Here is a 26,383-nt window from a genome sequence, read left to right as displayed (position 1 = left end):
CTTCACCAATTTTCCCTCTTTAAATTTCCCAATTTTTTCACTTCACTTCACTTCAATCCATCAAATTCACTCCCTCACTGCTTCCAACACCGTTACCAATGTCGCTCCCTTCCGTAACCGCCCTAGACGTCGACAACGTCACATTCCCTCCCACCGTCATCCCTCCCTCCTCCACCGCCGCCTTTTTCCTCGCCGGCGCCGGCGTCAGGGGTCTCCAGATTCAAGACAATTTCGTTAAATTCACTGCCATTGGGATATACCTCCAACCTAACGCCGTTCCTCTTCTCTCCGTCAAGTGGAACGCCAAATCTGCTCACGAATTAACGGAATCCGTCGAATTCTTCAGAGACATCGTTACAGGTAATTAACTAACTAACTAACTAACTAACTAACTAACCACCCCTTGTTAATACACACGTGTGGTCATTGTGTAGCATCTGTGGTTTTCTGCTCAGTAATGGGGTTTCGAAAATTTTACTGTAACATGGAATGGAACCTCTATGTAAGGTTTAGAGACATGTTTTCAACATGTGAATGGGAAGAAACTAAAAGGGTGTTTTGTTTTTTCACTGTTCAGGGCCGTTTGAGAAATTTATGCAGGTGACAATGATCTTACCCTTGACGGGGCAGCAATACTCAGAGAAAGTTGCAGAAAATTGTGTAGCCATTTGGAAATCTCTTGGGATTTACACTGATGCAGAAGCTGAGGCAATAGACAAGTTTGTTTCTGTTTTCAAAGACGAGACTTTCCCACCAGGCTCCTCTATCCTTTTCACAGTGTCACCCAAAGGATCATTATTGGTTGGTGATTATAGTGTCAAAATAGTAGTTGTAGTTGTTGTCGTGTATCAATTTCACATCATGTCATGGTTATTCCTATAAATTATCTACTCTTATCTGTTTTTTCTTATATATGTATGTTGTTTGGTTCTACAAATATTAGTGCATCTTTTTTCATTGTTTGATTAGAAATCTGTGTTGCAAGCAGATAAGTTTCTCTAAAGATGGATCCATTCCAGAAGAAGCAAGCACTGTTATAGAGAATAAACTACTTTCAGAGGCTGTGTTGGAGTCGATGATTGGTAAGCATGGCGTTTCCCCTGCAGCAAAACAGAGTTTGGCCACCAGATTATCCGAGTTATTCAAAGAGGAGGGTGTCCCTGAATCTCACAACTGATTTTAGCACCTTCTGATGATGAAAATCCTTTATCCCTTTGGTGTGTTACCAATAAATAATGGAGGAATTTCAGATTTTATAAGTTTGTTCAAGTCTAGTAACAATTGTGTTGTTGTTATCTTTTGTTGTCTATGTTCTGAATTGTTGTATTTGATTTTTCGTTGTGAATCAGCTAATTATGCTTATCTGTTTTCCATGCTTGAGGATTTCTGCTGATTGAATTCAAACACAGTACATGAAATTTGAATGAAAAAGTGGTCAACTTAATTTGACCACCTTTACAATAAGTTAAAAAAATGTTAATTTGGCTCAACTTAATTCGGGAGGCTTGTTCGTGGGTTGGCTAAAGGAGAATCAGATAAAAAAAAAGGACAAAAAAATGTAAAGTGATGGGCCTAAAGTTTAATTTTATAATAATGCATAATGATGAGACTGATGTAAATTAAAGATTATGGCAGTGCTAAAAAAAAAGTAGTTTGATCAGGTCCATTTCATATAGTATCAAAAGTTAATAAATTGAAGGAAAAATGATATACTAAACAGAATTTTATTTTCCTTACATTCAAACCCCATTTGCTCTGATAAATAACTCAAACAAAAAGATTATTAGAAATGTCTGGTTTACATGATTCAGATTAGGAATACATTATTTAGAGAGTAACACAGAAAGTGCAGCAATGGCTGAGGGAGACAACATTGTATATCTCATGCATTTCTCAGTTTTCACTCAGTCTTGGAATTGTCCTCTTTCAGAAATTCATAAAATCTTGTAGCCAAACTCTCTTTCAAAGCAGGAGAAACAGGGATCTCTCCGATCATAGTCTCCAGCACTGCCTCTGAAAGTGCCTTGTTCTCTATCACAGCATACTCATTTTCTGGAATTGTCTCATCTTTTGAGAAACTAAGCTGCAATTTGTGGGAAAAAAAAAACGTTGTAAACTATATGTGTGCACAGGTTCATTATACTATTCAATTTCACAAACAGTTGGTGACTACACTAACCCCCAATGTTCCAGTGGGTGATTGCCTGTAGAAAACAGTTGAACCTGGTGGGAAATGTTGATCCTTGAATGCATATCTGAATTCTTCAATCGCTTTTTCTTCTGCTTCACCGTAACTTCCATCGGATTTCATAAAGTTCACACAGTTCTCTGATACTTTCCTAACATATTCAGGTCCATCCAATGTTCTTACCTTTGACCCTCGAATGAATTTCTCAAAGGGACCTGATTAGACACATTCATTCATAATTTCAGTTGCCATTCATCCAACAATTTTCTAAATGAAGTGACGACAATTCAATCGTATACAAGAATATAGTGGTTGGACACGAGATTCAAATTTTCTTGTTCATATTATAAAATTCAACAACAAAGAAAAGTTCTAACTTTCTAAAAAAAGAATCTCATTGAATGTCTGCCACTTGATTAAAGACATATAAAGTAGAAGAGACAGCATTTCAATCTGAACTAACTTACATACAATAATGGAGTTGAATTTATACACAGAATTGAATGTATCAAACAAAACTAAATTGTTTAATTCAAGAATGGTGCTATTGAAAAAAAGAAAAAATATAAAAGACAAAACCCTGAGTTCCAGGTTGTCTTCAACGCATGTGCTAAGTAAGAAATTATTTAAATTTGAACCAATAATTTTCGTAGTAAAAGAATTTAACATATTATAGGCTAAGAGTATTACAGCTACATTAACTACTGTTTCAAAAAAATCCATCACAAACCTCTCAGGTTTTGGATCAAAAAGTGAGTAACTCGGTGGTACCAAATTTTCTTATACCCTTAAAAGAATTCAATAATTTTAAGACGTGGAAAGGTGTTAATTAATTTGACTAATATAAGATAACAAAAAAAAAAATATTCCAATATCAAAATGAGGAAATATAAATATATTTTAAAGTTATTGGTGGGAGGAGGTTTTCCGGAGAGACACATTATTAATGAGACATTTATAGATTTATGTTGTTAGATGAAAAATTATACTATGATTCACAGACATTCATCTTTCACTTTCTGACATGACGGATATGAATTAGTGTGAGTTATTGATTCATTCAAAGAAAAAGATAGTGGTACATTAATTAATGACTCACGTTAATTCATGTCAAGAAGTAAAGGATAAGAGTCCAGAAATAGGAATCGTAGAGTATCATTGTCCGTTGTTATACAGTGTTTTATTTTCTCATTTCTAAAAGTCAGACTCTTATTTGAATTTTCCAATAACAAAAAAACAACAACTAATAACACATGAGATACAGATAATTTTTTACCTTTGATGATATCTCTGTAGAACTCAAGGGACTCCACCAGTTCAGCTGCACTTTTGCCCTTCCATTTGGAACCGAGCCATGCCACAGCCTTCTCTTCCAAATAAACCCCAATTCCAGTGAACTTCACAAACTCTCCTTCAATATTCAACCCTCTCACCCCTGTACAAAATAAGTTAACAAAAAAGATAATGAATTTTTTTTCTTCTTTATTACTTTTTAACATACTCAATTTTGTGTCTTTCATAAACTGTCTTAACTCTAGCAAGTTTCAAGCAAAAGCAACGAAAATTTGAAGTTAGATGGTAACTTGTTTGTTATCTCACATCATGTAAAAACTGAGACCATCATCGATCTGTAAAAAACATGTCTGTCTTTTTTTAACTCATTGAGAATCTTTTTAAGAATAAAATCATAAAACTTAAACCAATACTAAATGATGAAAAGTATATAGAATGAACCTGCTCCACCAAGGAAATAGGGTTTGGTAGAGGAAGGAGGTGTTACAAACGCAGGGAATTCAAGGAACTCAACAGTGACTGGTGTGGCCATTATAAGAGCAACAATGGAGAGTGGTGTTTGTGTTCTGATTTCTTCAAGAACTGAGATGGTTTATATAGAAGCCATAGGACCTCATCCTTCATTTTTTTCAACTCTCATTACATTTTTAAACAAACCAATGCTCTTTACTCAATCAATGCTGATTAAAAAAATTTGATGGCAGAAATAGTGGATCACGAACTTTTAAATTAATATAATTTTGGGCTGGTAGATGAAATAACATAATCACTGATCCCATGAGACGACTCTACCTCAGACTTTGTCAAGGAAATTATGATATTTTAAACAACTACTGGATTGACTACAATAATATACAACATTTTTTTTTATCTTTTCGTAAATGAAATTTATCCTACGAGGATTAATGAAGTTCAAAAGTATTTTGGTACATTCACTAAGTTTCATATCATTCAGGAGTCGAGATCAAATACAATTTAAATACTCATTTATCTTTCAATTCTCTGAAACAATTTGATAATAAAATTTGTGGTAGAACTCTATGCTTTAAAATAGACACACAAAAAAAGTAATTAATATACACAAATACAAATTAATATACACAAATACAAATTTTTGTATGAAAACCGATCCTAAAAAATTGCAGGTTATACGGATCAATAAATTCAATATCCCAATCTGCCGTGCATTTTTGTGGTGAGTCTACGGACTGACCAGCTATGTGAAACTGATATCGTCACCCCTGCTACCAATAATTTTATTGGTAGGGAACATCTTAATTTGTGAACTGTGTATTCTTAATTTATGAACTTTATATGCAGCAACTTAGAGGCAAGGACAGTAAGTGTCATTATTGTAAGTACAATTTCTGTATCATTGTTGGGAGTATAATGAACGTGGAGATGAAATAGTTAAATACATATAATATTAAAAGATAAAATTCCATAAATTTATTATTATAAGATTTTAAGTTAGAGATGATATTAATATTCATTAATGAATTAGATTTATATTTTATTGGAGATCTATTTCTGATTTATACATAAGTTTTAATACCCAAAGTTTGTCTCATAACTTGATTTAGAATAAAAGTTTTTTTTTATGGAAGATCAAATAAGCACATCTTGTAAAGGTGATACAAGTAAAAGGATATTCAATCTGAGTAACCTACAGAAACTCTGTATATTAAAAGTTTTCTTGACAAAAAATCAAGTAAGCATATCATGTTTATTGAAGATGATACAAGGATAGTCGAGAAGAAATACTGACGTGAAACTTAAAAAAAGTTGTTTAGAATCTAAAAATTATATTATTTTTTCTCCCTTCCGATGGAAAAATATTCCATTTAACAAAATTGGGAATTGTACCGCAACTCTTTCACTTTTTTTTTTTAATTTATCAAACCAACTTTATTTTTTAAAATATATATTTATTATATATACTTTTTTATCACTGTTAAAAAAACAAATATTATAAATCTATTACACATTCATATATTACCACAAACAGAAAATTAATTCAAGATAAATTACAAAATTTAACACTTTAATAAAAGGTATCAAACATTATGCTAATATTTTATTAATCATATGTAACATTTTAATCCTATAAAACATAAACTAAAATAATAATTTCACTCTGACTCTTTCTTTAAACATTATCGGGTGTTGTGATTCACAAAGAAAGAAGAAAAAAGAGAAGAAAAATAATGACAATAATATTTTGATAATTATTTTATATAATTTGAGATAATATTTTTAAAGTAATTTTTTAATATAAATAAATAAAAAATAATAAAATGAGAAGACATTAAAAAAATATTACCTTATTACATTATAGAAAAAATATTATCTTATTATATTATACAAAAAAAATTGTTGAAGTTTAATTGTAAAAAATTATTTTTAAAAAATTAAATATATAAAAAAGAGACGATAAAAAGAACAGACCGAAAGACCTATTAATAATTAAAAAAAGCAGACAGTCAAAGAGTTATGTCAGCTTGTTAATTATTATCTATTACTTTCTCTCTCTTTTTCTTATCTAAATTCGGACTTTGAAAATGATTTTGTTAGCACATGAACAAGTTTTTAAATATAATGCATCACAATTGGTCGTACTTAGAAGAATTGCTAAGAATCTCACGCACACCGACAAGATATTTTTTACCAAATAATAGATGAAAACTAAAGATTATAATCAAAATTTGATTTATAGAAAACTAGATTTTAAAAATTAGTTGAAAAATAAATAAGAATTTAGTTCCCGGAAGACTAAGCTTTGAATTGAATTATTATTATTTAGCTGAAAAATAAAATAAAAAATAGTCCGAGCATCTATTGAATAAATTTTAAATTTTACATTTAAATAAATTTAAAGTTTATTTTTTAATATAACATTAAATTTATTCGGTAATGATTATTAAAATTTATAAATTAATATTATAGGATTGAATTAAGTTTAAAGTTGATTTATTCTAAAATAAAACAAAAATTTCACATGACAAAAAATCATTTTTCATATGTTTAGTATTAGGTATGAAATATACATGTCTAACTAATCACTGTCATCTTTTAGTTTGGACAATGCTGTTTAAATAACACATAAAACATTTATATGTTGAAACTCAAACTCAGATTTTATTGATTTGATAAAGCAGTAGAAATACATGAGTAGAAGATGAGTTTAGTGGGGAGAAGGAAAGGAGAGAGAAAACAAGAATATTTGAAAAACTCAAGTTCATAACAAATTTCCCTCAACTCATGTGATGATCCTCAATTTTCAGACTATAAGGCCGTCGTTCAATACCGCAGGCAATCGTGAAGCCAAACTGCGTTTCAAGTCAGGGGAGACAGCGTGTTCTCCGATCATAGTCTCCAATACTGCAGCTGATACAGCCTTGTTCTCTATAACTGCAGCTTCTTTCCCTGGTATCGATGCATCTTCAGAGAAACTAAGCTGTGGTTCATAAAACAAAACAGTTATATAAAAATATACAGGTTTTAAACTATTTTAAAGGAACAAAAACATGTTTAGTGTAGGAATTATTACTAAATTAGGTTAAGTTGCATATATATATATATATATATATATATATATATATATATATATATATATATATATATATATATATATATATATACTCACCCCCAAGATTCCATCAGGTGATTGTCTGTAGAAAACAGAGGCACCAGGTGGAAAATTGACAGGCTTGAAGGCTTCTGCAAACTGTTCAATGGCTGCGGCTTCAGCATCACCATATGTTCCAACAGTCTTCAAATGTGACACGCAGTTTTCCATCACCTTCTTTGAGTATTCTGGCCCACTCAATGGCAGAATCTTCGATCCTCTTATTAGCTTCTCAAAGGGTCCTAAGAATACAATAAAAACACATCTCAACACCATACACCATCCTTTCCAAGTTCCTCCAACTTAGCAAATAGAACCATTTTACACACACTACTACATTTCAGTAAGAGAATTCAAGTCTAACACTTTCTCAGAAACTGTTTTTAAAGTGGGATTTATCTTCAATTCAACCTTATTTCTATTTATGTGCTATATCTCCAACCTATTTCATCATATGTTGTAAATCTAATAAATCTTACTAATGATTTTAAATCTATTTGATCTCTAAAGTTATAACATAAAATTTTCCTGGACTTATCCTGTGGCTGGTTAAATGTAGAATCTCTAAACCAATCCGTAAATAAATATAAACAGTATTATTTAATAGTAACAACTTGACAAGTATGCTTTTGTTGACCTTTAGTTTGTCCATAATATCTTAATTATATCTTATGATATGACTACTTTTAGAAGAAAAAATATCTCGCTTGTTTCAATAATGTCCTTATCTATACTCAATTATTTGTGATAAACAAACAAGAGACGAGTAAATCTATGTTCAGCAAGTTTGAAGAATATTAATTAATCTACGTAACATATGCAATAAATCTGACATTAATATTGCAGTAAAATTCCAATTTCAATCAGAGATGAGTAGAACAATACAAAAAGGAGTAAACAGAAAAGAGAAAAAAATGGAGAGAGTTGGGTCTTAACCTGAAATGATATCTCTGTAGAAGTCAAGAGTCTCGATCAACTCTTCTGAAGGCTTACCCTTCCACTTAGCGGCGAGTGATGCCACCGCTTTATCCTCCAAGTATACTCCGATCGCCGTGAACTTTATGAATTTCCCCTCAATCGTCAATCCTCTCTCCCCTGCATCATAACTCATCTCTTATATATATAGGTCAATTCAAATACACAGATTTCTATGTATTTAATGGCGGAAGTAGTAGAACCTGCGCCGCCGAGGAAATAGGTTTTTGCGGTGGCTGGTGAAGTGACCACCGCAGGGAAGTGGAGGAATTCCACCTGAACGTCGGTGATCGTCGGTGCTGCTGCCATTTTCAAACTATGTTCTGTTAATGCATTGACAATGCAAGAACGCAGCCATTTATATAGGAAGCGACGCACTCCTCTGTCTCGTAATACATTATTTTTTAAATAAATTTCTATTATATACTATTCCATTTTCATCTTTCTATGTTCTTCACACATTTCCCACAACACACTTTTCTTTTTTAATTTAACCTTTTTATAACTAAAATTATCTTAAAGGAAATTTCTATTATATAAAAAAAATATAATTTTGGAGTATACCATTTAATGAACAAGATAATTATTAATTAAATAGATATTTTATTTAATCATTTAAAATAAAATTCATTAATTTTATATTTACTTGTTTTTGTTTATGTGTATATAAAAGTCGTCACCACATTGGTTTTGAAAATTTTGAGGAAATATTCTCCTAAATCCTAGTCAATTATTTGACCACTTCCCTTTGAGATGATTCTAAGTGAATATTTGAAAAGGAAATGTATTGATATTAAATTTTATTAATTCCTTTGTCAATATTTTTTGAATATAGTTCTCACTATAAATGTTTTGCTAAAAGCATAATTATAAGACACTCTCACTCGTGTTTATCTTCTTTCTCACCTACCCACCTAACTAGCACACTCGAAAGAAAAATAATAGCAAAATAATATAAATTAAGGTGCCAAAGTTGACTATAATTGAGTTGAGTGGGTGGGGTTATTTTATTATTGTGTTAGAATAATCCACACATATATATATATATGCTTAGTTTACTTCACCGAACCTCTCACAAAAAAAACAAAACATATGTGTTCTTATGCAGATTAAAAGTTTTAAAAGATTATTTTAATTGAATAGAAATGCATTAAGAAATCATAATCAACATACTTTTATGTATCATGATCACAAAATTAATTCCTTAACCAGACATTTTAAAATATTGATTAGCCTTCATCAAAACCAAAACCCTTAACAAAACAACACCCTTGACCAGACCTGATAAACATTACATGTTTTATAGTAAAATAATAATACTTTTTTTTATCGAGAGAATATTCAAGGTGATATATACATATCCCTTTTAACCAACTAGCGTCGCCCCATGTTCATATCTTTTTAATTTTCAAAAAAAAAAAAAGTTAAAATCAATAATAAACATATAATTAACTTTTAAAATAATTGTTAATCGTAAAATTAAAAAAAAATTATATACAATTTTTTTAAAATAATAATTTAAGATACAAAAGATTTTTAGAATAACGATTAGAAATAAATTATTTATAAAATAATTAATTTTTAAAATAATTAGGGGTAAAACTGATATTATAAAGGATTGAGTATGTTTTTAATCTCTCAACTTTCACTCAAAATTGGAATTCGTCCCTGGTCAAAATTTTAATAAATTTTGGTTCTTAAACTTTAAAAATGAATGAATATAGTCCTTTTAACCCAATTTTGTTAACTTTTTTTTACGTTTTGAACGCATTTCTCAGTAAATATTGAGTCGAGAATGTGTCAAACGACGTAAACAACTCTAATATTTACTGAGAAATGCGTTCAAAACTTAAAAAATAGTTAACAAAATTGGGTTGTAAGGACTATATTTATTCATTTTTAAAGTTTAGGGACCAAAATTTATCAAAGTTTCGATCCGGGACGAATTCCAATTTTGGATCAAAGTTCAAAGACTAAAATATTATAAAATATGGACATAAAAGAGAGAATCTCTTTATATATTATTATAGATACACATCATGATAGACCGTAATAAATATATATATATATATATTTATATATATATATTTGGAATTTGAAAATATAATAGCTAAATTTCACATTTCTTAGTTAGTTTAACATTCATTTGTTTAAAAAAGTAAAAAATATATGAAGATTAATAAGAAAATTTCAAAAAAAAATTAATTTTAATTTTCACTAAAAAAACCAGAGACAAAAAAAAATTAACGTTTATATAAAAACATAAAAAAAAACACACGTTCACAAACTAATTCGTTTGCAATCTCATTCTTCATTTCTGAAATAAGTAAATATAACACACAAAGTTCATAGAAATATATATCGCAATAGATACTTCTAACGGTGTTTACAAATATCTAGAGAGAAGTTTTTTCTTCAAATTTTTTACAATACCTTAAGCACAAATTTAAGTTTATAAAACAAAACTATTGAATACACATTAATCATATTAGCCTAACAAATTGAATGCTTAATTATCACCCTACTAAACACGCTATGACCTAGTTAACATCTAATTAATTACCACAAAGGCATAACTTGTCAAGTTATTTATCTCAATGAACAGTTAATTTCATGCTTAATATACGAGGCTTGATCTAGCCATCAAATGGAAAGACTAAAAGTTAAAATTTGAAATTTAAAAAGATAAAAAACAAAATTAATTGTAAAATATTTATCCGTTTACAATTAATATTTATTTTTATTTAAAAATAAAGTTAACGTAAATAACAAATATTTTAACCAAAATGAGAAATTTTGATTTTTAAAACTTCTAAAATTGTGATTTTTGGGAAAAATTATCAAAGACAAGTAATTTTTTCTATGTAGGAGAAACTCGTAACAATCTTACATCTTTAGAAAACTATTCATACCGTTTGTACTGTAACCAACCAAACTTTTTTTAGAAATTAAAGAAAAATGAAACTTAAAAAAAAACAAGTTTGAAGATCGAAACGGCGTCGTTGAGCCTCGAAATCTTGACCCTCTGGAAATCCGATACGAAGCAAACAACAGAGTCAGACAGAGGGATGGTCGGTGTTCATTTTGATTCTCCCTAACCTTCTTCTCTATCTTATCGTTCTCGCTCCTGATATTCCAAACCCTAAATAAATTTGTTGCATCGCTCTTCAATCGCCGAATTCCGACTCGGAGTGGCCGAGAGCAATCATGTCGTGGCTGAGATCTGCGGTGAACAAAGCCGTCGAAGTCGGCAACAATAACAACCTCACTCGCACCGTCAAGAACTACGCCGACACCGTCGTACAGCAAGCCGGTCAAGCCGTCGCCGAGGGTGCCAAAATCCTCCAGGATCGCATTGTAAATAAATTCCCTGTTCTCAGTTCCTCTTGTATCTTCTCTCATACCACCTCTCGTTTTTAATTAATGCATCAGTGTGTATGCTAGTCACTAGACTGAGACCAATCCATAACCATCGTCTTTGTGTGCGTTGTTCCAATATTAGGGCGTGTAAACATTTCGATAGGAGAATATTAATTTCGTGTTATGTTCTGTTGTGCACACTATGCAGGGTGCTAAGAATTTCAGAAGTGTTGAGCAGACCATTAAGAGGTTGGAAGACGCTGCTATCTCTTACAGGGGACCTGAGAGAGTGCAGTTGCTTAGAAGATGGGTGGCTGTGCTTCAAGAGATTCAGAAGTTGTCTGAAGCCTCGTTGGTTGAAGGTAAAGAGAGGACCCTCGAGCAGCACCTTGCAGTTGAAGAAGCCAAGGAGAACCCAAGCAGACCATCTATGGTTTGAATTCGTGACCTTCCTTTTTCATATGTACAGTAGTTTGTTATGACCGATTTTATACTTTGCAGAAATTTGGTTATACGTTTGAGGACTATACTGTCTCTGAAATTAGAGAAATGCTAGCAACACTCTCTTTAATACACTTTTCCTAATACACTGTATTATTCAAAGTACAAAATTTTATAGGTCTACATCAGAACTTAGTAAATTCCACTCGTGATTTTATAGTTTTCCGTAGAATTTAAGCAATAGTAGAAAATTTGTTAGTAGGAGTGTGATGTCACTGATAGCAATCCTCCTGATTTATGGCGTATTGATGCCATTCCCTAGCTAAGTCCAGTCTACTTCAGAAGCTGTTGCTGTTTGTTTTCTCACTGCAATGTCTTCTCGTGTTTTGGATGATAATAAAATTCTTCCGTTGTCGTTTTTTTTTCTTCCATCTAGATTACAGGAGGATATTTTCCCTGTTGGTAGGTAGTTGGTGCCCAAATTTTTATTTTGGTAATGTAATGTATTCTTCAAAATAGCGAATATAATGGCATCCTTTTACCTTAACCGTTTGTGTTTGCTATTCTACTGTTTCTTTTCAGGTTCTTTACTATGATTCTGATGTTGGGGGTGAACCATTAAATTTTCGTGATGTTTTCCTTCAAAGTCAGGCATTGGAGGGTATAGCATTATCCATGGTATGTTCAATTAATGTTGATTATTACGTATAAATATCCTGAACTTCCCATGGTATAATTGGTACGTATCTTTTTAACATAAATATGTATGGTTTGTTCTGTAAAGCATAAAACTTTAGTGTTTTTAATTGTCTTAGCAAATTGGGTGCAAAAAGAGAAGCGAGTTTCAAGTGTACTTTTGAAGTGAGACATGAGATTAACTCGGTGAAAGCCCAAGATGTAAGCTTGAGATGCACTGTCTCAGACTGTAAAGAATGTATACACACATGCAGCATAAGTACAATGTTCTTTACATATATATATATATATATATATATATATATATATATATATATATATATATATATATATATTGCGTTCTTTTCCCTTTATGATAGTGAGTGGGTTTGCATTAATACTTACTATTCAAAGGTGCACCTTGTATATCTAAAAAATTAATTTAACGTAAAAGTTAATGCAATTTGCTTTACTTTAATAAATTCTTGTGAATATTTCTTACAATGTGGGTTTATGCATAATTCAACCTCAAAATCGTCTTGTAAGGTGAGGGTTGTCTCCATTTATATACTCTTTTTTCAGGATCTATATTTAGTCATCGTGAGACTTGGTTTTTCCCTATAGTATTTTATCGATTATATTTTGATCTAGTTACATACCTTGTCCTCAATTTCTCTTTGGTGTATGCAGCTTTATATTTTACCATTTTCATTATACCGGTAAAAGAATATCATTCTGGATAAGTCAATTTGTTTCTTTTGCTGATAATGGAGGTTAACCGCAGGGTTAACTCTTTTCTATTCCTCAGATTATTCATGCTCCTAATGAGGAAGAGGTTTCCCTTCTCCTGGAGATGTTTGGGTGAGTTTATTGCTTTTATACACACAAACGCACGCGGACACACACACACACACACACATATATATATATATATATATATATATATGGATCTCTCATTGTGATTGGCCATTGGCAACTTGAGTGTTACATTTTCATGCCATGGTTTATCTTTGATCTTATGTTTATGAATGACATCCGAGTCTATCTTGTATGGTATACTAAATCCTTTGGTGCAATTTTCGTGTGGTTAATGATCAATGTTGTTATTGTGAAAATAATGTCTAAAATTTTAATTTCATTTGTGTCTTTGTGAGAACTTTTTAATATTGCAGTTCAGCTGAAGATACATCTAATCTTACTTTCTGCATCCTTGTCTATATCTATATAGACTCTGTCTTACTGGAGGAATAGAAGTTCATAATGCCATAGTGAGCAGCCTGCAAGATTTAGCAACCGCTTTTTCAAGCTATGAAGATGAAGTACTGGTAAGGATGATTTTTATTTCCCTCGTATCTATGGACAGAGGTATTGGTCAGAAGTAAATGCTTCCTCTGTTTTCTCCTCTCTTTGATTAATTGTATTTTTGGTGTTTAGTTGTGACTTCACAAAATCTTGGATTCTTTTAGTCAATTTTTTCTTCCTGATATATCAATTTTAAACCGTGACTTAATCTTACAGTTAATATTATATTTTATAACTTATTAAAACGGGGAAAATGGGATTAAAATAATAATTTTATAACTTCAATTATGGATTTTCAATATATCATAATTAAATGTAGAGAGAATAACTATCAATATCTAATCATAATTTAAAAGGTGACCTGAATGCTAGTGTTAAATGGAAGTTGATTATCATTCAGGTCACCTTTGAAATTCACTTTGCTGCCATTTTCATTTCCATTGATCATCTCTCAGTGGGGCCTCCAATGTCTTCTCCTCTTAAGCTTGCTCTTTATGCATTCAATAAGATTGTTATATGTTTACCTTTTTCATTAGGTGAAGCGAGAGGAATTGCTTCAATTTGCACAAGGTGCCATCAGTGGTTTGAAAATCAATTCTGATGTTGCAAGGTCAGTGTGAAGACATGGGTTTCCATTGTCATTTTCTTTGTACCTCGCTGGTAGACGCTTGAGTCTTGACATTGATCTTAAGTTCAAATATCAAAATCTATAAATTTTGTTGTCATATTTCTGAAGATTTGGTCTTTAAATGAGCCAAATGATGTCTGGCAATTCATGTAGCTACCTCACCTTGTAGGACAGTTGATGTATAAATTGTTTATGAATTTGGTTATTAGACTTTTTTTTCTCCAAGTGGTTTATAGATAATCCCATTTAATTAATGAAATAATTTGTGACAATTTTTTTTAATGTTCCATTTAGTGTGTACTTTTCAGATATTACTTCAGTTATTATCAGCAGACCCATGTCGTTATAATATAATGTGAGAAAACTGCCTGCAATCTACCTCAAGTCATGTCTCGTTTTCCTTATTGACTGCAGAATAGATTCTGAAGCCTCTACTCTTAAGAAAAAGCTCACTGAGATAATAACTTCAAAGGGGTCTGTAAACAAAGTTGGTTTTAAAGCTGCTGAGGAAACAACAGCAACTCTAGAGGTTTGTTTCTGCCGTCACTTCCTCTCCAAAGCCTATTGCCAGTAATGAATTTTTTCTTTGACTAATATAGTAATAATATTAAACAAGCTTATCTGGAACATTTATCGAGTCAGCCATTTTTTATTAGTCGAGTATGCTGCTGTTCCCATTCTTGTTTCTTGTTATGAGCTTATTTTCCATGTTGGTTGAAGAAGCGGTGTTGGTAGACTGTAAATTCCTTAGTTCTTTCTTGAGTTCCATGTGATATTTTTACTCCTATCTCCATCACTCGTCACCCTTCAACAAGAACATGACATTTATCAAATCTCACATTTTATCCTTTTAAATATTTAATGTTTTGGATTTTGAAGCTTTACTGTGATTGATTCTTAATTGAACTGCGATGCTTTCATACCTTCTGGCTTAAGCATTTTTTGTTTTACTCACCAACTATCATGACAACGGAAATGGAGTGTGGTTAAATAGAGTGCATGAATTGAATGAGTGGGTGAAGTGGTGAAATATTCTTATACATAAGTTTAGAAGTGCTCCTTCAATTGCTTTTCATTTAACAATTCATGCTTATATGCATTTTCAATTTCTTTTACGAGAATTTGTGAAAGAGAAAAAAAAAGAAAATTATTGAATCTTGTAATTTGTATTGATAAAAAATTTCATAGATTCATTCATGTGTAGTGAGATACAAAGTCATTTGTGATTCATCTTATGATATGATGAAGTGCAATATAGCCAAATTACATCGTAAGTTAAAGATTCTAATTACTATGTTGTAATGTAATATATATTTATATATATGATAATTTACTGTTTATTTTATTTATGTAGACCATTCTGTGTTAGAGAGTGGATTATAAACCAACCAATAATTTTGCAGGCTTTGAAAATTGCCCTTGCTCAAATTAGAATTTGTTCCAGACTGGAAGCATTATTGCTGAAGAAAAAAAATTTAAGCAATGGAGACTCTCCTGAAGTTCATGCTCAAAAGGTATATTTCTTTCCTTTATTAGTTTCTTTGGGAAGGTAGGAGAACGGAAAACAAGAGGTAAAAGTTATATTTCCGTATATGAAAAACTAATATTTTGGAGCAATTAAAATTGGAATGGTTTACCTGGAGTTCCCCAAATTAAAAATTTATTCACTCATTAAATGGAGAGAAACTGAAAAAAAAATGGAAAGATTTTTTAGCATTTTTAATTTTCATAATTACCCTTCTCTAGTTTGTGAATCATATAAAAAAGATGTTTACTAGAGGTACAAATTATATTTCCTTGCTTGAAAATCTGATTTTATGGCTAAGAAAATTGGAATGGTTTAGCTTGCGTTCACCAAAATAAAAAAAAATTGAATCACTCAGAAAACGTAGAGAAACAGAAAAGAAAATTAGAAGGATTTGTAGCATTTGTAAATCCCATAATTACCCTTCTCTAGTTGTCAATCATATCAACAAAATGTTATGGGTAAACATTATTCTCTACATTTTGTTATCAGGTTGTCAAATTGCAAAACAATAAAACTACCAGGTGTCCTAGTTTGGATCTAACTATTTTTTTAGAGTGAATGAGATGGTAGAAGTAGAACTTACATTTGGGGTTATTCTGCTTTGAAATGTTCTCAGTCTTATTGGAGTGTTCTCACTGAATATAGTTCCTTGTTATCTGTCGTTCTGTCTATTATGTTCCCCATGTTTTTGGGTAATAAGTTTTGATTGTTTTCTATCCATGGAAATACTTTTGTGTTTTTAAGTAGGTTGATAAGCTGAAGGTTTTGACGGAATCTCTTGCCAACTCTGCTGTAAAAGCTGAAAAACGTATTTTAGAGAACAGGTAGCCTGTCATAATAACAATAATATCTTCTCTTATACTCCCGTCATTACTTTTTGTCATCTGAATTCATAGTTTTATCCTCGCCAGACAAATAGGTTTTGTTGAAAGTACTTTATTTAGCATTTTACTTTATAGTTTTTATTTTCAGATTCCGATCAATAAATCTGTTTTATTTGTAAGTAGTGGGCTTAAATATGTCAGAAGTATGTCCATTCATTTAGAAATTGTAGTGGTGGTGGTATAAGTCTACCTTCTGCCTACTCTCTTAGTTCATTGTGCAGTTTTTGTAGATGATGTCACTGATTAACTGGGGTTTTTTGTTATTCTATTTGGCTCAAGCTAATGATCACTAAACCATATTTCTCTCTCTAATTTTACAGAGTACAAAAAGAGGAAGCATTAAAAGTTAGAGTAACTAAAGATGGTGAAGCTAGTGAAAAGGAGAAGGTAATGTATTTGCTTTGGAATGTATTATATTTCAAATGGGGAAGCTAGTGAAAAGGAGTAGTTAAAAAGTTCAACAGGGAATCATTATGTTTATTCCCAAATATCACTGGTTTGTATTTGCTTTGGATATCATATTTCAATTGGGGATTTCATGGTTGTACGTCTACTTATCTAGGCTGTTGTTCTGTATGTCAATTCTTAAAAAGTGGTTTTTAAGTTTGATTTAACCTCAAAACCGGCTTATAACGTAATATTTACGTACACTTATATACTATGATTTAGTCATATCTTTAATCGATATGAGATCTCTAACACATTCTCTCACGCCGAAGACTAGGCATCTCAAGCTTGTGACTATATATTTGTGGTTGGTACCATAGCAGGCGGTGTGATAAAGCCTATCAGAGCTTTGCTAGGATAAACTAGCTCCATTTTAGAAAGTGAACTTTAAGTTTGACTCAACTTCACAAAACTAACCTATAAGGGGAGGATTGCATTTACTTATATACTAATATTTGACTCTATTTCTAGTGGAAGTAGGTTCTCTAACAAAAGTGATATACGGACAATATGATCGATATTGTTAACAGCTTTATTGCATTAACATCTGGAATTTATATATAGCTTCCTTTATCATCGTTTCTATTATTTTATTCTTTCTTCATAGGTTATGGTGGACGAGATTTTTCAGAATGTATTAGTAATTTGCTTTCATACATACATACATACACCCTTCAATTGGTTCACTGTTATTTGGGGGCTGTGTGGCTGATTAAGTTTGTAGAGAGATGATCAATTTCCTTGTGTCATAGGAGCCAAGACCATAATGAAAAACTAACATTTGCCTGTCGGTACTAAGTCTTCCATCTATTGTAGGGGGACAACTGATTTTTCTTTCTTCCTCAATTTCAGGAACTGACAGCAGAGATATCTGAACTGAAACGTAAAAAAGAAGATCTTGAAGCTGAATTGAAAAAGGTATCACCATATTCAACTTTTTTTTTTTTGTGGTGCTGGTGAGAGTGGTAAGTGATATTTGCTTGAGAAAATGGGTTTATTTATTATCTTCATTTCTACTTATGCAATGTCTGATTTTTGTAATCTAGTTGTCTCTTTTATATCCTTGCGACTTAGGGTTTGATATTTGTTGAGAAGCCTTGTATTTGCCCGTTTTTAACTTTTAACATGAGTAAGATTCTTTGGCCGTTGAATGTGAATTTTGTTCAAGTTTACTGCTAATAGCAATAAATGGTAGTTTGTCTTATTATATTGTCAAAATGACTCCAACTTTAGTATATGGGATGCTCTTGGAGGAGTGGTGACGACTTTCATAACTAATTTGTAAATAATTGAAATGTGGCATATGAGGTGTAGGTTAACACTTCTTTGGCTGCTGCTCAAGCACGACTATGGAATGTGAGGGAAGAGAGAGACCAGTTTGAGGAAGCAAACAATCAGATAGTCGAGCACTTGAAGATAAAGGTTCGAGGTTTTAATTTTCTATTCTACGTATCCTTGAATATTCCTGAATAGTGACCCTCAGCATCCAGGTTGTCTGATATTTTGGTTTGACCTTGATTGACAGGAAGATGAATATTCAAAATCCATTAACTCATGTAAGGTTGAAGCCGATGTTATCAAAACCTGGATTAATTTTCTGGAAGATACTTGGGTTCTTCAGCAGTCAAATGCAGAAACTAATGACAAGCTGGTCAAGTATGTAACTGAACTTAAGTAATGATAAATGTTTTGTCGCTTGTAAGGTAGACTAATTTGAGTAGGACCCTGGGTGTATATATATTTATTAGATTAGGAATAAGTCCAATTTCACATATACTTAGTTCACTATATCCTTCAACAAGAATTCTATGAGCTATACTTACTCTTATTCTGTCATTGCTTTTTGTTTTTCACGAATTATTATTTTGACTAATACTTACATTTTAAAGTGATGAATTGGAGAGACATGAGAACTTCTTTGTGAACTTGGCCATTCAACTTCTTACTGGTTACCAGGTACATACTACGCTTTACTGATTCAAATAATGGATGTATAATGATGGCAGACTCCTTTTTGCTTCCCTCATGGTTTTTCCTATTAGTAGTATGACCTGCTATGTTGTGTGCAGAAAGAGATAGAGCCTTCTATTAACCATATTGGAACATTTGTCATGAACCTCAATAATTTAAATCAGAGGTAATACCTTTTAAGGGTGTGCTTGTAAATTTCTTGAGGAGTACAATATTTTCTCCATCTTAACATAAAAGTTTAGATTTTCTTGCTTCAATAAATGAACTGGTAATCAAATGATTGGTATTTTAATTTCTCCATAAAGTATTAAGTTTTAATTTTAAAAATATTCATGTATGTGTGCTCTTGTGTGTGAGTTTCTGTATGTTATTTGTTTATCAATTTTCTCCAATTTTGTTGAGAATACAGGTTAGTGACACACAGTCCAGATACTGAGGATTCAGAAGGATTAAGTCCAAGGAAAAACCTTGAGGAGGAATATTTGACGTACGAAGCCAAGGTATATATGCGTATCACTGGCTTGTTCATCTAGCAGTTTATTTACCTTTTTTTTTTGTGATATCTTTTTTTTTTTATTGTTCTTGTGTGAATTTGGTTTTTGACTTAGCCTAATGGCAACATAATAACTGACTTTGAAGGCAGATCTTCAGCAGTTAAAAACTGGACTGCACCTTCTCCAGTTGTATCCAATAGCCCACGACTTTTAAAACTGTATTTGCTTTTTTTTTTTTTTTAAATAAAAAACGTTAAACATTTTAATCGTGATATCTTGACTGCACACCCTGCAGTTTTAAAATGAACTACAGGGTATCCAATTCCAATTGACTTATCCTAATAGGATAAGATAAGGCTATCAATGCTGTTGGCTGCTGTCTACCTAAATGAGTTTGATCTTCCAATATATGTTGTATGCTGTATGCTTTGTTTATGATAAAAGCAATGGAGTAGTGCTATGATTTGCTTGAATTTGTTGATGGTTTTCTTTCGTTGTTTCAGATTATTACCACTTTCAGTGTTGTGGATACTATGAAACAGCAGTTTTACGCTCAGCATGGGAAAGTTTCCAGGTTGTGTTTTCTTTCCAGATAACTTTATTGGGTGGCTTTATTAACTTAAGAATTGAACGGTTGGTTTATACAAGTTCAAAATAAATGTATTGTGTAAAGCCAGCTGAAAGTTAGAATTCTCTAATTGGTTTTCACCCAAACTCACCTTTTACAAACCATTTTGTTCTCTTCCTGTGAATAACATTTTCTCATTTATTGAAAAGATGTTATAAATTCCGTTTCTATGAATAGAAGATTATCGTTGCATCAGACACCTTGTACTGAATTTTTTCCTTTTGCCTTCACTTATTGGTCGCACCAATCCAGGAACGATGAAGAGAGAGTTAAAGAGCTGTTTGATGCCATTGAAAAGTTACGAACTAAATTTGAGTCTATTGAGAGACCAATTCTTGATATAGAGAGTCCTGCAAAGCTTGAAACTCCACCTTCTGAGAAAATTTTCGATGGTGCTACTTCACTTTCTGCACCAGCTCATGGTGCACACCGTTCAAAGCCTGAGACGGATGAACAGCCAAAGTCATCTTCAGTTAAGGCAGAGCAGGTATTAGACCATGAAGCTGAGTTAGCTAAGCTGGAATCTGAGATTGGGAAGGTTAGTGACGAGTATTCGTCAGAAGAAATTGGTGATTGGGAATTTGATGAGCTTGAAAAAGAATTGTCTTCTAGTTAGGTCAAATCTTATTTATGAGTAATTAAGCTTGCTGTTGTATTTTTATAAGGAGGCAAGTCCAAGTATCATAAATTTGTAAGCATGGGTCGGCTGTTAATGGAGCCTCAGTTTGGGTCCAGATATCTTTTAATTTGTAAACATTAGAGCATAATTTCTTGATTCTTCTGTAAATTAATGAGTATGTAATATTCAGACCAGTCATAAAATTATTTGTAACAATCAGTATGGTTACCATAGAACCGTTACTTCGAATGACTAGAAAAGTTCGTGTCATATTTTGTTTTTGGTGAGTGTTCCCAGCCCACACTTTCTGGCATTCTTTTATTGGTTGAAAAATTGCAAAATTGAGTTATATATGTATTTTTCTCTAACAATTTAGTTAACAGTAGTGTTAAAAAAGTCTGCTAGCATTTCTCTTTGAACTTTCTACATTTATGGCATGTTTGGATAAAAAAGAAAAAAGAATTTAGATAGAAATAAAAGAGTATAATAAGGAATATAATGAGTGTTCCTCTCTTTTTAACAGAGCTGTTTATTATTTTTAGAAGTGAAGAGAGTGAAAATTAAACATTGTACTGTATTTTTCTTTTTAAAAAGTGTTGTTTATTGTTTTTTATTATAAAATATTTATAAAATAAAATAAGAAATATAACAAGTGTTTCTCCTTATTTTGAGATTGTTTTTTCTTTGCTAAGTGGGACTTACCAAAATGTTTATTTCCTTCTAATTTTCCTTCAAAATAAACAATGAAAATTTGAAATTTTTATCTTTTTTTTGCTTCTTTTTTTCTTTCCATTTTTAATGAATATATGCAAATAAACTTCCACTCAAATGTACCCAATGTTCGAAGAACCTTTCTCTCCAAGTATAGCTGGAAATTTTTGGCTGTGAACCCTGTACCTAACAGGCAAAGCATGAAACATAAACTTCGTAGCTGCTAGTCAATCTTGTTAATGTGATTCATAAAATCGATTGGTGAATCTATCCATGTAAATGCACCAAGTGTATTATTAGCCTTGAGATGGATGTTGTTATATTTGACTATGCAACAAAGAAAATTATTGGCTCAACGAGGAAATTTTAGTTCTTTTTATTTGTTCTCAATAACAAAAGTAAAGTTTTTTTTTTTTTTGATAGAGATGCAGTTTAATGAATGTTGACATTATATTATAATATATAAGTAGGTTTGAGAAAATAAATGAAAATGCTTGACAACCTAACTTGACAAATTGGACATGAAAGTAAGGTGGGCATTAGCATAGGTCCTGCATTGACAGAAAGAACCAACCATTTGGTGGCAAATAATAATCTGAAAGAAATTGCAGATAGGGGGAAAAAAGAGGAAAAGTTAGGAGCTTATCGTTTTGTTTGCGACTAAAAAATGGAAAAGGGAAAAGGATGGTAAACTCAAAAGTAGGTAGGAAGAGTGTGTTAAAAGATGATGACAAACAAACTCTCGAGCTTTGCAGGCATTCCGGTCTCAGTCTCTTCTCCCACCATTGCTTGTCGGGTCATGTGTTGCTTCTTTCCCTACTCATTCTTCTTCACTCTCTGCATTCACTATAATACTTTATTCACTTACCATACAACTTCATTTTCCAAAGTGAAATTAATAAACACAAAAGTGGTGTAGTTAAAGAAGACACAAATAATTTCAAATGAATCAAAAAGATGCCCATGTTTTGCATCCGTGTACGCCAAAAGCTTTGCCAGGGCTTTTCCCGTGTGCAATTATTCACTAAAGTGCGTTAAAACAAAGGCAGGAATCCAGTTAAAAGTGCAAAAATTTAAGCTCTGCTACTTCTTCATCAACTCATTCTAGTGCACAGCACAATCATAAGTACTTAAGTACTAACAAGATGACAAATCAGAAGGGACCATTTTGTTGTGATTCAGAAAAAAAGATATTGCCCTCAACTCAATTTCATATCAAATTTATATATATATACTAATATTGCATTGATGATTGTGCTATATTTTGTATATTTGGTTAAAAGATAAAAATCACACTGAAGATTGAAAAACCCCTTGGAGATCTTATCATGACATGAATGCCAGAGTGCATGTCCCCAGACATATCTTGTTCACAAACCCAATTTTCTTGCATGGGAATTCGGTAGTGTTACACAAGGTTCCAAAATAGGCTCTTTAATTCACAGACCAATTTTCCCCAGAGACAAAAAAAGTACCCATAATATGAGACTCAAGGACAAATACTGTAGTCACTACCAGGAGATTCCTGTGTTGTACTCTTTTCTCAGTTTTAGCCTTCTGCTTAAAATAACAACAATAAAACATTGCAGTTCACTGGTTTTTAATTAAGATGTCTGTTTTTTTTATTAAAGGTTCACCTTGTTAGAAAGTAATCATGAAATCAATGGCTACAATCATTATGTAATATCTTGATTCTAGCTTCCCATTTTGCAAGACTTCATCATGCCAAAGGCACTAAGCAAGTAACTAAGCTGCAGTGAGACACGCTGCAGATTTTGGACAAATTCTCTGCATTATTAATCTCTCGAGGAAACAAAATAATTCCAATCATGTCATGCTAGTTACCATTAGCAGCAAAAAAGAAGTATAAAAGTAGCAATCCCAATTAGAAATAAGCCACAATGTTTATGTTGGGTGGGTCAGTGCTTCTCCCCGTAAGAAAATCAATGAGGTCTTAATTTCACATTTGGATGCTTGCAGACAAACTCCTTCAATAATGACAAGACATGAAATAAAAAATAAAAAGCAACAAGATTAGAATACCACTAATTCCAGGATACTGCTTTTTGAATAAATCATTCTCTGCACTTTCAAAAGAGGTACTATACCACTCTTCGTTTTTCCATTATAAAAGCTCAGCAACCATTACCTGCTATCAAGAACTTCAAAATACAAGAGTAGTAGTGAACCTGAGAAGTAACAATGGCTGCAACACTTTTAGCATGTGATCCTGCAGATGATGACTACATTGACATGGAAGTGAACTCATACTCCAACTTCTTCTGCCATTCTCATCAATCTTATCCACAGCCTAGAGAATTTGAGTTTCAAATGTCCTCCATTGTTCAAGAGAAAGAAGCAACAACCTCACCAGCTGATGAGCTTTTCTACAAAGGAAAGCTTCTCCCTCTTCACCTTCCTCCTCGGTTACAAATGGTTGAAAAACTCCTTGAAAACTCAACCTCTCCTTTTCACAAAGAAAATGATACCTTTGATGAGTTCTTCAGCACTCCTCTAGCCACCACCTACACAACACCAATTGCTGGCACCCCATTTGAATCCTGCAACATCTCTCCATCAGATTCTTGCCAAGTTAGCAGAGAATTAAACCCTGAAGAGTATTACAACCTTGCCTACCCCACAGATACCAGTGATGGATTTGTTGTTGAAAACCAGAAGAAGTCGTGGACCAAGAAACTGAAGCAGTCTTCACTAGGTTCCAAGTTGAAGGCTTCAAGGGCTTATCTCAAGTCTTGGTTTGGAAAATCTGGTTGCTCATATGAAACCTATGCAACCTCAACCAAAGTTGCAGATGAAGGATCGGTTTCAAAGGCCAGGGAAATTTTAAACAAGCATGTGCAAGTGGCAAAGAAGAACCCTTATGGCCAAATTCACAGGGACAGATATCAGTCTTCTGATTCTGTCATGAGAAGCTACAAAGAGAAGACAAGTGAGGATGGAAGTAACCAGCACAGAAGGTCTTTCTCTGTCGGCATAAAAATGCTTCCAGGGAACAAATCATCATCATCTTCATCTTCATTTATGTCTGGTTCAACTTCGTTTTCATTTTCAAACAAATCTTATGGATGCCAAGCTCGCCAGCTACTGAAAAGGTGCAGCAGTGCAAATTCAGAGATAGAAAATTCAATTCAGGGAGCAATTGCACACTGCAAGAAGTCTCAGCAAGTGTTCTCTTCAAAGAACACTGCATCTAGAACCTCAGTTTGTGAGGATCATGAGAGGGTAGAGCTTTGGAGGGGTTGATGAGGAATTGAAGAGTAGTTTTTGCTTATTTTGTATTCTTCACACATTGTCTTTCAATTCAATAGTAACTTTGGTGAAAGATAGCTTCATTCACCACCACTAATTTTAGAAACACTCGTGGTTATCATGATGATGACTACAGAATGAGATTCTTCTGAAAATAAAATTCCAACTTTGTACTATCATCTTCCAAGTCGAAACAGTGACAAGTTTATTTTAATGTCTTTCTGAAATTTGGACCCTGTCAACTGAAAAACTGATTTGATCTTTCTCCAGCTTGTGAATCAAATGCAACAATCAATTATTGCACTATGATAGGCATTGATATGCATATATCAAGCATTTTCATATGGATCTTAAAATATAAGGAACAGTGAAAAGAAGAGTAGATTAAAAGTTTATCTTCTACTAAAAATCTCATTGCTTGTGAATGCTGTCAACTACAATGGTGACAATGCAACAAGCACTATAAATGTCTGATACTTGATACTAAGAGATTGATTCTGTTTTGTGTAATTCCTTTTACGAATCATGAGAAAGAAATGATTAATGCAGGCACAGTACAAACATAATGAATGTAAGAGTAATGTGGACATCAAAACCTAATTGTTGAAGTGGAAAGCATAATAATATGTACAAACAACTATTAAATTGAGAACAAGCACATTGTAAGATCTTCTGAAAAAGAAAAAGTTAGACATACAAAACAAATGAGAAAGTTAGAGTTAGAGGTATCTACTAATGCAATCCCAGGCTCCCACTGTCAAAGAATACTACTGACTCAGTTGTGTTCAAATGATGGCAAGAAATAAAGAACACCTATCTTTTCATGTCATTTGCCACTCAATTGTAATTGCTTATCTGTCAACTTTGATCATCTAATTTTCCATTAATTTTATGAGGTTTCTTTAATGAATAAATAAATATGATTGCCATACACCAATTTTTCTGATAAATAAACGTCTTTTAAAATTAAAATGCACGTTTCTTAGGTCCCTTCTAAATTCTATTATCAGAAACCAAGAGGGTCACAATCATATTGTTGAAGCCCACATGTCTTCGTCCCTTGGCTACTACTCTAAGACATTTTCTGGCTTCTAATTTCTGTGTGAAGAAAATTTCTTGACCATTAAAGTAAAGCTTATTCTATTATATGGCAAAAAGCTTGTCAGAGCAACTGAGAAAGAAGAAAAAAAAGAAGAGTTATGAGGAAGTGAACTTCATACGTAAAAGAATATGTTAAAATATTCACACTTGAAGTATAAAAAGATCCTTCAGTGCAGACAAGGTGACAAACAGCTTTTCAGGTGGTTCTATTCTGATTTCTTTAAGTTATCAGATGTTTCA

At 32.2% G+C, this 26,383-nt stretch overlaps 5 protein-coding genes across 5 annotated transcripts; 3 read left to right on the top strand and 2 right to left on the bottom strand.

Moving 5' to 3' along the window:
* Positions 1 to 10: 10 nt before the first annotated feature.
* LOC114190515 (chalcone--flavanone isomerase-like) lies at positions 11 to 1,373 on the top strand. Its single transcript, XM_028079430.2, has 3 exons — positions 11 to 360; positions 578 to 801; positions 989 to 1,373. Exons 1-3 carry the CDS (start codon positions 99 to 101, stop codon positions 1,175 to 1,177), a joined length of 675 nt encoding a protein of 224 aa, XP_027935231.1. The 5' UTR covers positions 11 to 98; the 3' UTR covers positions 1,178 to 1,373.
* A 320-nt stretch (positions 1,374 to 1,693) lies between these two features.
* LOC114189846 (chalcone--flavanone isomerase 1B-2-like) lies at positions 1,694 to 4,141 on the bottom strand. Its single transcript, XM_028078562.2, has 4 exons — positions 3,923 to 4,141; positions 3,465 to 3,623; positions 2,180 to 2,403; positions 1,694 to 2,083 (listed from the first exon to the last, which is right to left on the bottom strand). The coding sequence occupies exons 1-4, from the start codon at positions 4,011 to 4,013 to the stop codon at positions 1,901 to 1,903; spliced, it is 657 nt and encodes a 218-aa protein (XP_027934363.2). The 5' UTR covers positions 4,014 to 4,141; the 3' UTR covers positions 1,694 to 1,900.
* Positions 4,142 to 6,591: 2,450 nt separating this feature from the next.
* Positions 6,592 to 8,485, bottom strand: LOC114192130 (chalcone--flavanone isomerase). Its single transcript, XM_028081738.2, has 4 exons — positions 8,288 to 8,485; positions 8,046 to 8,204; positions 7,128 to 7,351; positions 6,592 to 6,938 (listed from the first exon to the last, which is right to left on the bottom strand). Exons 1-4 carry the CDS (start codon positions 8,391 to 8,393, stop codon positions 6,762 to 6,764), a joined length of 666 nt encoding a protein of 221 aa, XP_027937539.2. The 5' UTR covers positions 8,394 to 8,485; the 3' UTR covers positions 6,592 to 6,761.
* A 2,577-nt stretch (positions 8,486 to 11,062) lies between these two features.
* On the top strand, positions 11,063 to 21,331 carry LOC114191044 (uncharacterized). Its single transcript, XM_028080193.2, has 18 exons — positions 11,063 to 11,441; positions 11,653 to 11,877; positions 12,468 to 12,563; positions 13,369 to 13,421; positions 13,789 to 13,885; positions 14,399 to 14,472; positions 14,905 to 15,019; positions 15,894 to 16,004; positions 16,766 to 16,842; positions 17,223 to 17,289; positions 18,202 to 18,267; positions 18,664 to 18,771; positions 18,875 to 19,005; positions 19,239 to 19,305; positions 19,419 to 19,486; positions 19,730 to 19,820; positions 20,318 to 20,388; positions 20,695 to 21,331. Exons 1-18 carry the CDS (start codon positions 11,292 to 11,294, stop codon positions 21,056 to 21,058), a joined length of 2,031 nt encoding a protein of 676 aa, XP_027935994.2. The 5' UTR covers positions 11,063 to 11,291; the 3' UTR covers positions 21,059 to 21,331.
* Positions 21,332 to 23,686: 2,355 nt separating this feature from the next.
* Positions 23,687 to 25,221, top strand: MAKR4 (membrane-associated kinase regulator). Its single transcript, XM_028079538.2, has one exon. The coding sequence runs from the start codon at positions 23,975 to 23,977 to the stop codon at positions 25,034 to 25,036; it is 1,062 nt and encodes a 353-aa protein (XP_027935339.2). The 5' UTR covers positions 23,687 to 23,974; the 3' UTR covers positions 25,037 to 25,221.
* The last annotated feature ends 1,162 nt before the right edge of the window (positions 25,222 to 26,383 follow it).

Source organism: Vigna unguiculata, chromosome 7 (assembly GCF_037176805.1).
Source record: "Vigna unguiculata cultivar grain cowpea cultivar isolate G323 ecotype 2 chromosome 7, ASM3717680v1, whole genome shotgun sequence".
NCBI lineage: Eukaryota > Viridiplantae > Streptophyta > Magnoliopsida > Fabales > Fabaceae > Vigna > Vigna unguiculata.
This window is presented reverse-complemented; position numbering and strand designations above follow the sequence as displayed.